The 16,262-nt window shown below is 40.2% G+C and overlaps 1 protein-coding gene across 4 annotated transcripts; it reads left to right on the top strand.

Annotated features, from left to right (window-relative positions):
* The first annotated feature begins 272 nt into the window (after window positions 1-272).
* Window positions 273-15,510, top strand: kdm1a (lysine (K)-specific demethylase 1a). Of its 4 annotated transcripts, none has more exons than XM_058615634.1 (22): window positions 320-372; window positions 1,426-1,462; window positions 2,420-2,713; window positions 3,904-4,072; window positions 4,277-4,401; window positions 4,486-4,564; window positions 4,670-4,762; window positions 5,029-5,135; window positions 5,318-5,399; window positions 5,627-5,721; window positions 6,682-6,699; window positions 7,309-7,451; window positions 7,535-7,625; window positions 7,772-7,906; window positions 9,245-9,318; window positions 10,274-10,385; window positions 10,552-10,684; window positions 10,791-10,978; window positions 12,291-12,405; window positions 12,561-12,688; window positions 13,626-13,772; window positions 14,498-15,510. In XM_058615634.1, exons 2-22 carry the CDS (start codon window positions 1,433-1,435, stop codon window positions 14,699-14,701), a joined length of 2,562 nt encoding a protein of 853 aa, XP_058471617.1. In that variant the 5' UTR covers window positions 320-372; window positions 1,426-1,432; the 3' UTR covers window positions 14,702-15,510. The 4 variants fall into 4 exon arrangements, with proteins under 4 accessions (XP_058471618.1, XP_058471617.1, XP_058471614.1 ...); XM_058615631.1 differs by having other exon boundaries at window positions 321-372; window positions 4,268-4,401; XM_058615633.1 differs by having other exon boundaries at window positions 321-372; window positions 3,907-4,072; window positions 4,268-4,401.
* The last annotated feature ends 752 nt before the right edge of the window (window positions 15,511-16,262 follow it).

The raw sequence follows: 16,262 nt of genomic DNA on the forward strand, positions 1-16,262 counted from the left end.
CAACACGTTTTATTGCTTATTTGGTTTCTTTATTACATGTTATATTTTTGGGCAACGGTCAAATAATTCCTTGTATGTGTCTACGTACGTGACGAATAAAGCTGATTCTGATTCTATTTAAAAAATATATATTTATACTATATAAAATAATTATCTGGTCCGGTTCCGTTCCCTATAGTCTACGAATACAAAACTATAGAAGAAGGCTGAATAGAAAACCCCGCCTTTTTAGAATTGACAATCGTTTTGACCAATCATTTCGCTTGCCTGATTTTGCGTCACTTTCAATCCACCAATCATTGACGAGTTCATTGAGCGGAGGGGAGCTGCTACTGAGCCGTCTTTGTGTTGACATCTGTGGGGGATTGAGAGGTAATTGTAATATTTTTTCACGATTTTATTCATGTTTGTTTTACCGCTTAAAACACCACGGTATGATGTTAACTAAGAATTCCAGAGCCCGCTATGGAAAACTGTTGAATTTGCAGGCGAAGCCGGCGTTTTTTCTCTCAGTTTGTCAGTACATGTCGCACCTGCCGCAGTGCCACTGTTGCTGTTAGCCACGATCCATTGTTAGCCGTATGAGCTAATGTAGCATGGTCTCGTGAGATACATTTGAAAGAAATGTGTAATAATTCGAGTCTTTCCGGACTGTGTTTGCATTGTAGCACATGCTACGACATGTTTTAAGTAGCGAGCTGTTGTTTTCGAATGCGCTACGTGCTCAACGCCTGCAAAATAATATGTTGTTAGCCAAAAGCTAACGGTGATAGCTATGGCATTTGGCTGCTAGCTCTGCTAGCTTGCAAGTTACAGCCCATAATTGTCTTGATGGTAGAGCTGCAAATAACGATTATTTTCATAAGCGATTCATTTGTCGATTATTTTCACGATTAATCGAGTAATCGTTTGTTCCATAAAATGTCCGAAAACGTTAAAAAAATGCTGATCGGTGGAACCTGGAAATGATGATGTTCTCAAATGTCTTGTTGTTGTCCACAAAGCAAAAGTATTCAGTTTTTAATTATTTCTTTGTAATATGGAGTAAAGAAACCAGAAAACGATCAGAAATTTGGTTTTAATCACGAAAAGAGTTTCAAACCGATTTATGGATTATCAAAATAGTTGAAGATTAATTAAGTAATCGATTAATAATTGATTAATTTTGTAATTGTTTCAGCTCTTCTTGATGGTATAAAAAAAAAATTACTATCAAAACACATTGTAGGATTCTGACTTAAATCCTTTTCTGCTTTCATACGTTTCATTTTTGGCTTACTATTGAAGCCTGTTTTGTGAAATTACCTCATGTGTGTTAGTGTGTCTGTTACTGGGTTTCTACAAATTGTTAATGTAAAAGGCCAACATTTATGTGAAGGTGGTTCTGTTCGTAACTGTATTTCTGGTTCTGTTTTCGTTTCTTAGTGTTTGAATGGATATTACCAGGTGCACGGAGAAATGGGTAAAACAAAGACAAGATTACTGTACCATGAAGCCTTCATTTCACAAAACCATGACATTCATGCACTGTTAATGTTAAAGCCATCCAGTTGCACAGATGTGATATTTCATGGGCGATGCACCCTCAAAAGCAGGGTGTTCAATTAAATTTAAGATAGGTCCAGATGGAGAATTATCTCTAAATACAGAGGTCTGGAAGAGCTTAATGACTTAAGTGTTGTCATGATTATATTTCATCATGTGCATCAACATATGTGAGCACCTGTCTGATGTGAAATAATATTCTAGTGATATTTCTTTCTAAATTTTCACATTGAATAATGAATTGTGTTTGTCTAGATTAATCCCAACTCTAGTTGAGTGTCAGAACACGCCATATGAAGTTTCTCACTTTTTTCTGGTTTATCAGTCTGTTCTTCCTCCCATCTCTGACTGTGTGTGTCTCATTCACATAACATTAGTTTGAATGCTTATCGAAACTCACTGACGTGATCACCTGTGTCTTCACATTCAATTATACAGCATCTAATACTAGTTTAAATCTAGTGACGTAAAGGCTAGAAAAGCTACAGAAGTTGAGATACAATAGAACTTAGTAAGATATGTGATTGTTATGATTATGGAGGTTTTATATGTTAGCTATTTTGAAGAAATATGCCATACCAGTTTAATTTATATTCAGAAATTCCCCACATTGGAATAACAAAGGATAGACCCATTCCATTTTTGAATAGGTCAATCTTATCCCTTTTTTTTGTTGTTTTTGTTTTTCAGCACACAACCCTTACTTAATAATACGTATTCAATGTTTGTAAATATTTTATCAGTTGTACTGTCTGTTTTTTTTTTTTTTTTTAATATGAAATGTCAGCCATTTCACACACAATTATTCTAACTTGGGTTGCTCTATGTCTCATCTTTAAGTTTTTCATCCAATTCCTCTTTCCTGTTTGTTCAGGAGAGGCCTCCGACATCCTCCATAATGCTGTCTAGCAAGAAGTCAGAGGCTGGCTCCTCTTCCTCCTCCTCTTCTTCCTCTGGTGGCACAGCAGGAGGTGATAGGGTCCAGATGGCTGATGCTCAGACTGGACCCTCAGCCTCAGCTGGAGGAGCTATGGATGTAAAAAAGAAGGAAAGGTCTTCCCCTAGTGGGGAACATGCAGGAGCTCCTTTGCCCCACCAGGCAGGCCCTGGGGGGGCAGATCAGGACTCAGCTGAAGTCCGCAGGACAAGTCGACGAAAGCGAGCAAAAGTAAATATTTAAGTTTTCTGGAAGCTCCAGACAGGACAGGAAAGTAATTATTTTCAGCCCAGGCATAATTTTCCATCTTCACTTTTAATAACCCTCTCAAAACCATAGAACCTAAAAATCTATCTGTAGTTAGATCAGTGGTCTCAAACTCAAATGACCTGTGGCCACTGACGGTCTCGTCTGGTCAGTCAGGGGCCAGTCAAGTAAAAAAAAAGCCCAACTTTTTTGAGAAAAGCAACAGTTGCGGTAGATGTTATGAGCTCATATCATCAATATGCCGTATTAATTCCTCTTTTTTATATGTAGTCTATTGCCTCGTGTGAGGCGCTTTTCTGTCTTTTATCCATTATTCTGTACAGCACTTTGGTCCACTGTGTTTGTTTTAAAGTGCTTTACAAATAAAGTTGGATTGGATTGGATAATTTCAAAATATAAGTGGTTGTTTTAATATGCAACAATAAAAAAAAACATATTTATGATGCAAAATTAATCTATTCATTTAAAAATAAAAACATATAGAAATGACTTGTTACAACTTGATATTGTTTGGAGGGCCACATGAAATCGATTGGAGGGCCACATGTGGCCCCCGGGCCGCCACTTTGAGACCCCTGAGTTAGTTAAAGGATTTTAGTAGGTGGATGTCTCAATCTACTCTTGCCTTTGCAGCAAGAAGACCCGGGTTCTCAACCCGGTTGGAACAAGGGCCTTTCTGCATTGAGTTTGCTTGTTCTCCTCGTGTGTGTGTTGGTTTTCTTCCAGGTTCTCTGGTTTCCTCCTACAGTCCAAAAACATTAAACCAGATTTGTGAATTAGGCAAATTGGACACTCTAAATTCACCATAGGTGTGAATGTGAGAGTGAATGGTTGTTTGTCTCTATGTTGCCCTGTGATGGACTGGTGACCTGTCCATGATGTACCCTGCATTTCACCCTATGTCAGCTGGGATTCCCACCAGCACCCTCTGTGGCCCTTGTGTGGATGATAAGGTGGTAGAAGATGAATGAATGATGCCTGTATCTTTCAAACAATTGAAATGACAGCTGCCCTCCTAAACAATGAACAGTGAAAAAATGTTATTGTATGAACAAGTGAAAAAAAATCTGTCCTTAAAACTGAAGTGAGAGTACACCACTGAATCTGATTCGTTAAAGCTGGTTTTAATGATGCTTTTATTGTGCCTACCGTTGCAGGTGGAGTACCGCGAGATGGACGAGAGCCTGGCTAATCTATCGGAGGATGAGTATTACTCAGAGGAGGAGAGAAATGCCAAGGCAGAAAAAGAGAGGAAGCAGGTGATTCCACCTCCACCTCCACCAGTAGATGAAGAGAATGACAGTGAACCAGAGGAACCATCTGGTGAGTCTAAAAGCTGAGGCATCGCCGTGAAGGGAAACAGATTTTTACAGCAGAAGGAAACTTTAAATTTGAAATCTCTCGTAAACTCTTGTGTAAACGGGAATTTAAAAATTAGCTTAATTCTAAAATGTCGAGAAATCGGTCTTTAATGACACGTTGTGCTCACAGTATAGAGATGTGTATATTTACAATTAGGTGTGGAAGGAGCTGCTTTTCAGAGTCGTCTTCCTCATGACCGTATGACTTCCCAAGAGGCCGCTTGCTTCCCAGATATCATCAGTGGTCCCCAGCAGACTCAGAAAGTCTTCCTCTATATCCGCAACCGTACAGTAAGTTCCAATCTAAACTCATTACATAGAGATCACTTTACTTGATAGTTATTAAAGTATTCCTAATTATATTGACTCACTCAGCTCCAACTGTGGCTGGACAACCCTAAGATCCAACTGACCTTTGAGGCCACAGCACAGCAGCTTGAAGCTCCATACAACAGTGAGAGATTAAATTGAACTTTATTTTTTACTTGTATTTTCCTGCATTGTCATTCTCATTTTTATGGAGAAGTAGAAAGTTGATGTACTCTTGTTCTCTTTTTAGGTGATGCCGTGCTGGTCCACAGGATACACAGCTACTTGGAAAGACATGGCCTCATTAACTTTGGCATTTATAAGAGGGTCAAGCCATTACCCAGTAAGTTCACTTCATTTATTGACACTGATAGAATTGCAGTAACCATTTGCAAACTATCAGTACATTACAGGGCACTTTGTTTGGAAATAAAAAAGATATGTTGAATTTTCTTTTCCCCCTGAAGAACAATGTTTTACAAAAGTTGTATTATAGTGAGATTTTGTACCTACTCTAGTGTGTAAAAAATCTGAGACATTGACTCAGAACTGTCAACAGTGTAAGGAAAACTCATGAAAATTCATGCCCTTTTTTCCTCTTCCTTGCAGCCAAGAAGACTGGGAAGGTTATAATTATTGGTGGAGGTGTGTCTGGCTTAGCTGCTGCAAGGCAACTGCAAAGCTTTGGGATGGATGTCACAGTATTAGAGGCCAGGGTAAGTCACCAACTGGGTTTTTAATTCACCTTTTACATTATTATTTGTAGTGTTTTACCAAACAAGACAGCAATTCCCATAATCCTATGCTGCTTACTGATGTCATAAAACAAAGTCTTATGCTATTGTTTTGATAGAAGCAGAAAAGACTGTACATATCTTTTTATAATATTTCCCTGCAGGACCGTGTTGGAGGCAGAGTGGCCACATTTAGGAAGGGCAACTATGTTGCTGATCTGGGAGCCATGGTGGTGACAGGCCTTGGTATGAATTGGTATTCTCTTTTGTGCAAATACTGAATTTACCTGGATGCAAGTGATTAGTCTGTTATGTGGCACATGTCCTCAGTGGCACATGATTTGAAGTCACTGTTATCTGAGCCAGACAATAGTCTTTTCTCATAGTTATGTGCAGTTACACAGATCCTCCTGGAGAGGGTGATATTGCCCATGTTATGTTATTGCCTGTTCTGATGTTTTTTGCTTGTTTAGGAGGGAATCCCATGGCAGTGGTCAGTAAGCAGGTTAACATGGAGCTGGCCAAGATCAAACAGAAGTGTCCACTGTATGAAGCCAATGGCCAGGCTGTGAGTATAATGAAATGGTTTAATGACTGAACTGAGTTGCCAAACCCCTTGTTAAAATCTGAGATACCTTATGTGTGATTCAATATTTACTGTAGTTGTAAAAAGAAAATGTTTTCTGAAACAATCCCAGGTTTTCTCATAAAATTGAGACATTTCTTCATGGCTTGATAGATTGCAAGAGGCTTATGGCTGCAGAGGCATGCGTGTGATTTACTCTAGGCAGCTCATGCTTGAAAAAATAAGTGCCTGCTTCCGTCATACTGAGATTTCCAGCACTGTGTTAGGTAAAAGTTCTCATATAAACAGCTAACCTCAGAAGTATGCACCCATCAGGGAAGCATAGCTGCATCTGCGTTAGATACACACTATTACTTTTTTTTTTTTTTTTTTCAGAAAAAGAACTTGTTTTGTTTACTTCCTCTGACAGAAGATGTTTATGTATGTGCAAGATTTTAATCGGTACTCTGTGTTTAGGGTTTTACAGCTGTACTCCGAGCTCTTTGTTGCCCTGAGGCAGGGATCTGGCTTTCCATGATCCACTAAAACACAATTAGTGGTGGATGTATTTAACTACTTACCCTTGCATGTCATCAACAACAGCTCCTGTTCCTTTCAAAGCAGAGCAGAAAACAGATACAGCCTAATGTCATTAAAATGGATTCTCCCTCTCATTTTTTTCATTCTATCTGTGGCAGATATAGTAGTATGATGTTTAAGTTCATGTTCAGGGCATTTCCACTAAATAAGAGACGAACCAGTGAAGTTCTTTAGATATCTACATCATGTGTAACTGGTTTCCCCCACTGCAGGAAAAGGCAAATTAAAGTGTTCCTGTTTTATTTTGTGCGAACCTGTTTAAGGTTAAAGTTGTGTTTACTTAATATTTTCTCTTTTTCTCTCCACCCCCCTCCCTTGTCTTCTCAACCTCCTCCATGTTTATCTTTTGGCGAACAACTAAAGGGTGAACGGTGCACAAGTGTATGTATTGGTTTATTTACATAATTCAATCACCTTTTTACTGCACCATTCATTTTATCATCACTCATGTTAACTCATATAATGTTTACTCATCATTTCATGTCTATGTTGGAGATGTAAAGAGAAATTATGTAATTGTGAAACAATGTGCAACTTAACCTAGACCTAAATCTAAAGAATACAATAATTTACCATTGTCTGGCATAGATAATTTAAAAGACGTTTCACAGAAGATGTCGTAAACAAGACATTTACAATAATGTTAATACTGTTGTAACTGTTCCTATGTATATTATGTTTGCATTGTGTCCATATGAGATCGTTTTGGAAGCATGTTTTAAGTCTGCTACGGCTGTATATATAATATTTAGTGTTTCTTTGGGGCAGTGGCTATAATTCATGCTGCTTCTGCTTGTGTGCAATAAGTCAACCAATAATCTCTGTGCAAGTTTTCATTTTTGCTCAGAAGGTGAAATATGGACAGATGTAATTAATTAATTAATTGGTGACATCAAAAATGAACCATTAGCTGTACTTTATCTCTTTCCAGCGCTACTGTTTTAATTGTGACTAATAGTCCCTGTCATTGTCATGTGATTGGGTGTCCAGGTGCCAAAAGAAAAAGATGAAATGGTGGAGCAAGAGTTCAACAGACTGCTGGAGGCCACTTCCTACCTCAGCCACCAGCTTGACTTCAACTTCCTCAACAACAAACCTGTGTCTCTGGGACAGGCCCTGGAGGTGGTCATACAGTGAGTGTGGCATACACAATCACAATCTTTCAGATGTGATTCACACAAACTCCAGCACTAATCTTGTACCTCCGTGTATGCAGGCTGCAGGAGAAGCATGTAAAAGACGAGCAGATAGAGCACTGGAAGAAGATTGTAAAGACTCAAGAAGATCTCAGGGATCTTCTCAACAAGGTGAGTAAATGTCATCTTTGCTCGGTGGCAGTGGTAGTCCTTAAATTTAAACACATGTAAGCATTTCTTTTACTGAATACAGTGATTCATTTGTTCAGTGTTTTAAGTTTTGCCTCATTTTTGCCTTCTCCTCTTCTCTTTACCAGTTGGTGTCCACTAAGGAACGGGTTAAGGAGCTTCATCAGCAGTATAAAGAGGCCAGTGAAGTCAAACCACCAAGAGATATCACAGCTGAGTTCCTGGTGAAGAGCAAGCATCGGGACCTCACCGCACTCTGCAAAGTGAGCTCAAATACTGTTTCAGCAAAAGAACAAAAAGTTACTGCCCAAAAGCTTTAAAGTGACATAGAATAAAGTTAGTAAAGTGTTCTTTCATCATCTTCCTACAGATGTGTTCAAGCTGCAGGCACTTTTCTAGACTAGTTTTGACACCTTCATTACTTCCTCAGATCTTTTGGACCAAATCTTACCATAGTTTGTAAAATAATCTTTTCACAGCAGTTCAATTTTAACTATTTCCAACTGTGTACGATATATAGTTTTTGTGTTTTGATTTTCTGCAGTTTGAAGCTTTGAAGTTTTTACTTTGAGTCGGTATTAGATTTTCTGGGTTGATTATTTGGTGAATCAGAAGGTCAACCACTACAATTTGCAGGACAGAATCCTTGTCTTTGCTCTGAAAAATAACAGTTGTTATAAACAAGGAAGTAAAGTGTAAAAGTATTATTATGCTAGCATGAAAGGGGATCCTTTATGGATTGCTGGGTCAGAGTTCTTCACAGAAATGTAATGCCGTGCTATCTAAGTAAACACGACGGGCTATGTTTAAGCGGTTTAATGCCTCTGTGAGATGTATTATTAGTGCGAGTGCTGCTGTTTTATTTTTGGTGCAGACAAATCACCTCCACTACTGCCATGTGTATATTTTAAAAGGAGGTTTTAGTTGGTTTAAACACAGCTGGTGTCTGAACTGGAGTTGTCTGCAACTCATCCGCTGTCTGAAAAACCACTTCAAGGCCTCGAATCATGGTCTGACTGTCTTTATGTCTGAAGATACACACGCACAGACACACACACACACACACACACACAGCAAGTATGCCGGTTTCTGTGCACATTGCGACACCATATAACAAGATTTTAAGTGCAGTAAGGTGGTGGCTGTGACAGGAATGCATAGATTAATATACTTTATCAAATGTTGTAGACAGTTTCCTGGTTCTTGGCGTGGTAGGTGGCATGACTCTGAGCTACTATGACAGTTGACTCTGTTGTGGTGAACTGATGAATAGGGTTGAGTCGTTCCTCTCTGTCAAGACTGCTTTTTCTTTTCCACTTGACCTGAAACCCTCTGGGTGTGTACATTTTAAACACACATGCACACTTAGGTGTGTGTTTGAAAAACACTCGCCTATATATGAACAACTTCTTAAGTCTATAAATCTCACTTTGTGGGGATTTTTGTTGATAAACTTAAGCTAATGAAGCCATTTATTGGCACATGATTAATACTTTAGGGTTTTTGAAATATTATTTATCAAGTTGTTAATGTAATACACCTTTTTTTTATGTATATACAATACAGTTTATTGTCTTGCTGCTGGGTTTGTCTTTGTGTAGGAGTATGATGAGTTGGTGGAGCTGCAGGTCAAACTGGAGGAGAAGTTACAGGAGCTAGAAGCCAATCCACCCAGGTAAGTCATTCTGAGGAAGCTTGAGCTATTCCTACCATCCATGAACGTTAACATATTCACTTATTTAAACTAATAGCATATAGGTTTCCTCATCGGTCTAAAAAATGTACCAACTTAAGAGTGGCTGGGGTGAAGACAGTTGCTCGTTGATGGTTATATAAATGATATTCACTGCCACTAGATATTGCTCAAGCACCAGCATCACATAGCAAGGTACATTTCATTGGCCACACCTCCCTTCCATGTTGTCAACCAAACTGGCATTGCAACTACACATCCAAGCTGGTAGTAAGCTTAGTATTAAGGCAAGATCTACTGAACAAATAAATAATATCGCTTGTAACAACTCAACTAGATATTATCATGCCTAGTTGTAAGTAAAGTTTTAAATCCTGTAGCAACTCGTACAGCTCTTCATCCCAGAAAATCCAGATTAGTATTGTCTCGTTAAATTGTCTGTGACCGTTTTAGATGGTGAGTTGGTTCCATTTTTCAATTCCTCTACCACGTTCCCCTTAAATGTAAGGACAAATACTTTCACACACACCCTCGCGCACGCACGACTGCACTAGCTACCAAAACAAAGAACTGAGGAGGTCGGGTTACAAGAAGCACAGCGGGGGTTTGACTTCTGTCTCGGCTCCAGAGACTGTTACTTAGTCATTTATTTACACAGAAAGTAGTTTGCTGCAATATTGATTTTTGTCATTTGTAATCTTGCAAGGTTGCTTCCTTGTATGAACCCTGCAGCTGTGAGCAACATGTGTATCCCCTGTCCAAATGTTCTTGTTTTTCTTTTCTTTTCCTTCAGTCTGCAGTTAATGTGACTTGAATTTAAATGCCAGTAGCAGTGGTTTTTTTTTGCCCTTGTGCATGAGTAAACCTGCCTCAGTGATGTCTGAATAGCTGTCAGAATATAACAGCATGTCTCTTTCCTCCTTTTTGTTTCCCACAGTGATGTTTACCTGTCATCAAGGGATCGACAGATCTTAGACTGGCACTTTGCCAACTTGGAGTTTGCCAACGCTACACCCCTTTCCACCCTCTCTCTCAAACACTGGGATCAGGTATCTACACGTACACATTTACAAAATCATAACCGTTTAGGACATGGGTCCTTACAGTCCCATGTGTGTAAAATGTTGTTGCTAGTTTGAATAAGCTGTTCTGTTTTATACGACACAAAGAGGTTAACTGTGCTACAGGGATGACGGGTTATTCATTTATCCTCAGGATGATGACTTTGAGTTCACTGGCAGCCACCTGACTGTAAGGAACGGTTACTCTTGTGTTCCTGTGGCCCTGGCTGAAGGCTTGGACATCAAACTAAACACAGCGGTGCGGCAGGTCCGCTACACAGCCTCTGGTATGTGCTCTCATACCTGTGTTTGGATGTATTTTACCGTAGATTTTATACTTGTTTTTGTAATATGGATGTACCATACAGTTATTTATCTGTTTTTGACCACCAGGCTGTGAGGTGATAGCAGTCAACACTCGCTCAACAACCCAGACCTTCATCTACAAGTGTGACGCTGTGCTGTGCACCCTGCCCCTCGGTGTGTTGAAGCAGCAGCCCCCTGCTGTGCAGTTTGTTCCCCCGCTCCCCGAGTGGAAAACATCTGCCATACAGAGGATGGGCTTTGGCAACCTCAACAAGGTTTGGGCCTCGCAATGAGCTTACAGTAACATATGGAGCTTAGGCTTCATCAGAACAAGCTTCCTGTATTCTTTCCTTCTACAGCTGTATGATATTATTAATTATTGACAATAAGACTTGTGATAAATAAACAAATACACAAGTATGTGATGTTAACATAAAAAATATTAAGTGCTTTATCTAAACATTTAAATGCCCCCTTAAACGTTTTCTACTTCCTTTACTCCATGGGTTGTTGAAATAAATAATTTTAGTCAAAACAGAAACGATCATTTCCCTTTTAAATGGTAAGTCCTTGGTCAAACAAACAAAACCTTTGTATGAGTACATTTCTTTTGCAAGTGTGTTGTACAAGCTGATCTTGCAAATGATGCAACATTTTCAATTCTGCATTTTCATCTGCTCAGTTTACAGGATCACCTTCACATTTGTCCAAATGTTGTTTAGTATAATCCGTATCTGAAGTTGAGTTAGAGGACAGAGATTCTAAAATCGCCGTATGATAACGTGTGACATCAGAGTCAGGTTTTATATCACACAGACTGTTAGGTGAGTGTGTTTCTGACTGGACAGAGGATTCGGGACCTGCCATTATTTCTGCTGCAGTGTCCTGATGGTGGCCACATGACCTTGAGATTCTTGAGCAGCTTTTGCTGCTGAAACGCAGCAAGAATTCAGAATTTAGTTTTGTGGGTTTTTTTGCAGTTATTTCCTTATTGGGCTAAGTCTCCCTGAAGACTGATCCATCTTGTGTCACTGTGTAACCCAGAGAACAAGAGTTTCCCTTTTCCTTTGAAATTGTCAGTGTTGTGTAGTCTCCTTTCTTTTCTTTTTTTCTTTTCTTGCTCAGATGAATGATGGGATGTGGGAGTGGGTGGCATGGGCAGTATGTGTGGGAAGAGTGAGTTGGAGCCTGTTGCGTGCGACAGAGAGATGCTTTTTGTCAGTGTGTTTGTTCTGCGTCACTCCTGACCCACTAGCACTTTCTCTCTCTCTCTCTCTCTCTCTCTCTCTCTCTCTCTCTCTCTCTCTCTCTCTGTTGCTGAGCATCATCTGCAGCGTCATCCGAGTAGCTGATCTCTTCATACTGCTGCAGCACTCAGAGGCAGTACTGCATGATTACGCAATCTGACCTGCTACTGTTCTCTATGTACAGCAGGTGGAGCTCCACCTTTCACTCCGCAGTGACTCATGTGGGCAGTAGACTGTGAGGAAGTGATAGATGTGTTTCACAGGCAGTTGAGCTCTTGAATATAATTATCGTTTTATGGCTGCATGACTGTTTCTCCTTTGTGTTCCTCCCTGTTTAAAGGTGGTGCTGTGTTTTGACCGTGTGTTCTGGGACCCGAGTGTCAACCTGTTTGGTCATGTCGGCTCCACCACAGCAAGTCGGGGCGAACTCTTCCTCTTCTGGAACCTGTACAAAGGTGACAAGAGATCACCTTTTTTTTAATATTACATTTCAATCATTATTTATTCTTACTTATTCATTGTCTTCCCGATAGAGGGAATTGATATGACAAGATTTCAATTTAAAGTGTAGGTAAATGAAGTAATGAAGTGTGACTTTTCCTCTCATCAGCCCCGATCCTACTTGCTCTGATGGCTGGAGAAGCTGCTGGAATCATGGAGAACATCAGCGATGACGTTATTGTCGGACGCTGCCTTGCCATTCTCAAAGGAATATTTGGAAGCAGTGCTGTGCCGCAGGTGTGTGTTTGCACTACATTTGTCATAAACCTGACCCAAACCCTTTAGACTTTCCTGTATTTGTTTTTTTTTGCCGGACACACAAGTCACACACCTTATGAGGTATTATCACCAGCACTTATGAGTGTAATACAATTTCGTTCACACCATTAACAACAATTATTTCTTAATTATCTTAATTAACTCTTGTTGAACTGTAGCCGAACCATCATGGTTTATATTGAGTTGTTTGTGTCCAGCGTGGATGCTTCTATAGCCTGTGTGTTGCGTTCACTGTCCTGTCTTAAATAATAACCTCCTCCCTTCAGGACAGGAACACTAAGGATAATCAATTATCAGTTTCTACTTAGTATCACTTACTTTCACTACGTTACATCCGGAAATGTTAATATCATATATTCAATAAAGCAAAAGAAAGTTGCGATAACCACGACAATCGACGTGGCCGAACCTGACCCGAGCCCAACAATCATTTGTGGAGTGAAGGTTTCTGCTCGGGTAGCCACGCTCTATCTCTCCACACATTAAACTTGTTTTATTTCCGTCAAACACAGTTTGCTGACAAAGCTGGCAGTTTTGTTCTCGTGCGACTTTATTGTGTTTGTTGTTTACGGAGAAAGTGGAGCCATGTTATACTTTCAAGCTTAATCATTAGGGTTTTTAGTGGAATGTCAAGTTTGTTGCTAAAGCGACCCCCCCTCCCCGCCCGCCCCCCGTAACCAGGACCATTTTACACAGCACATGTGAAAGAAACTCGCAAGTGAAATCATATCCAAACCACCCGTCATTATAAATCATTTGCTTATGGTTTCAAACTGGATAAAATCATATACATAGAGGCCAGATTTGGGACGGCTCACATCCGTCTGTATACAGGTCGCTGTAAATACTATCATGGAATCTCCTGAACACTATGTGTTGTTTGTTGTCATGGCAGCCAAAGGAAACTGTGGTCACACGTTGGCGTGCCGACCCCTGGGCTCGAGGCTCCTACTCGTACGTAGCAGCGGGTTCTTCGGGCAACGACTACGACCTCATGGCGCAGCCCATCACACCCGGCCCTGCTATACCCGGAGCCTCACAGGTAAACACACAGAGACGTGTTTATGTATGCATGAGAACGAGTGTGTGTGTGTGTGTGTGTGTGTGAGAAAGTGATGAAGAGGAGGTTTCCCAGCCTGCCCACAATATTCAACCAAACCAAGGCAGAGCATTTTATTCCCAACACTGATGTTTTTTTTTGGCTCATTTGATGTTGGCATGCAGATTAATGTGAAAAAGTCATATTTATGTGTTGAATGATGACTTGTGGCAGTTTATTACCACACAATCTTCCCTCCCTTTCACCAGCCCCCCCCTTTTTTCCCCCTCAGTCCTGAATTATGTCGGGACAGTCCAACATTGATCTCTTTTTTTGTTGTTGCATATTTTCAATTTGCACATTAAAAAAAATTCTTAAAATAGCACTGAAAAGTTAAGAAGGTGGTGGAAAAGTTGGTGCATCGATAAAAGGAAAATGCTTCTGCATTTCACTGCACAAGAATAAAAACCCATTTGGTAAACGAGAAGGGGAGGAATGTGTGGACTGATGAGGAAACCTCAACATTCCTCTACTTAGTGCAAGATGCAAAGATTTCTACAGGAATAGATGGGAAGCAGCAACAAAAAGCTTTTTTGTCAAGTTGTATCTTCTCATCCCTCTGTGGCGACCCAGGCGATTGTATAATGCAAAAATAATCACTTTCTTTTTCTGCGATACAACTTGTGGAAACATGGCTAATGTTTTGGGTTTTTTTTTTTCCCTCTCAGCCTGTCCCTCGTTTGTTCTTCGCTGGTGAACACACCATCAGGAACTACCCGGCCACAGTTCACGGCGCCCTCCTCAGCGGGCTCCGCGAGGCTGGCCGCATCGCAGACCAGTTCCTCGGTGCCATGTACACGCTTCCCCGACAGGCCACTCCTACTGCGGCCAGCAACCCTCAGCAGGCTCAGCAGCCCACGCCCAGCGTCTGAAAAAGTTTCCTGACAACTCAGGACTGTCAAACCAACTCTTAACAGTTTGTGTGTGGGGGGGGGGAGAAAAAAGTTGAAATTGAAACGTCTTGAAAGTCCAGGAACAACTTTGCCTCTTTTGCCTTTTGATGAAATAAGTGACACTTGTAGAGTTTATTTTCCGGTTGTATGTATATGTATGTATAATTGAATTGAGAAACCTTATGGATTTGGATGTTCTCATTTACAGTCGACTCACATTGCAAAGACTGGACTTCAAATAGATCTGAATTTTATCTTTTACGTAAAAAAAATCCATCTTATATTTTATAAATGTGCGATTTACCCCAGTCTTAAAAGTGAAGCATGGTGTTATATGTGCTTTCAGAACCCAGTGTCTATTTATGTGCCCCACTCTGAACATTAAAGAACGGCTGGAAACTTCTTCACGCCTTGTTCACACAACTTAAAACTATGGACAAGGCGGAAGATTCAGTACCACTGTCTCAATCCACTACAACTGTGTTGCTCCTGTAAGTGAAAAGACATTTCCCTCTGTTGTTGTTGTTCCAGAGGCTTTGTCCTGGTTGTCTGAAGGCTGAAACCATAGCGAGAATTTAATTTCTATCATCTAGGTTTGCAGAGTGTAGGGAAAATAGTTTGTATTGAACGTGTAAAAGACAGATAGGATGACCGATCTGTGAATGTTTGTGTTTTGTTTTTTTTGGCATAACAGTTTGAGTATTTTATTATGGCTGTCCGTGTCATCACATACTTTTGATATTGTCAACTTTTTTTGTTATTAAAAGAAGAGAAAATGCATCTAAAAATCGGTGTTTTTTTTTTATTTTCAAAACACCAACACGCCCTGTGCTTCTACTGTATCATCTACATATCTGTTCTATAACTGATAGTTAATGCAAATAATAAATTCACATGGCAGCAAAGAGGTTTGAAATGGTATAATCACAACAGTAACACAAATTACCTTCTCAGGCAGATAATAACAATAATTTTTGTTTATTTGTTGCTTTACGTAATAAATAAGAAGATAAATCAAACGCACAAAAGTTAAGATGAAATAAAATGGACAAGATCAACACAGTAGATGGACAACAGTGGCCGAAGACCACACTCCTTCCACTCTGTTACGTATCCTGTGTGCCTAATAAAGTGGCCAGTCAGCGTACATGTCCAAAAGTAACATGGCTGCTTCTGTTCTGACCCTGCAGTGACCTCTTCCTTCTTGCAGGTCTGGCTGCTTCCCAGGGTTTGTGGTACAGTGTGAGGGAGGTAGAAGAGGGTCCCTGGCAGCAGCTGCACTTAGTGGGGGATCTGATGAATGATGAGGGGGGAGATTAAAATGGTCGACCATGAGCTATGAGTTGTATTTCAGGGCTCCGTGCCCCTCTGTTTCCATGCACTCTCAAGCGTCACGGGCCTTGTTTTCCCCCAGAGCTGTGGTTATTATTATCGTGACCAAAAGGAGATGTTTGATGTAACAACAGTAATTTGAGCTGGGGTTTTGGACGGCACTACTCGGGTATTTTCACCTCCCTGGTAAACCGTGGTTTCAGAGCAG

The sequence above is a fragment of the Solea solea genome, chromosome 18, assembly GCF_958295425.1.
Source record: "Solea solea chromosome 18, fSolSol10.1, whole genome shotgun sequence".
Taxonomy (NCBI): Eukaryota; Metazoa; Chordata; class Actinopteri; order Pleuronectiformes; family Soleidae; genus Solea; species Solea solea.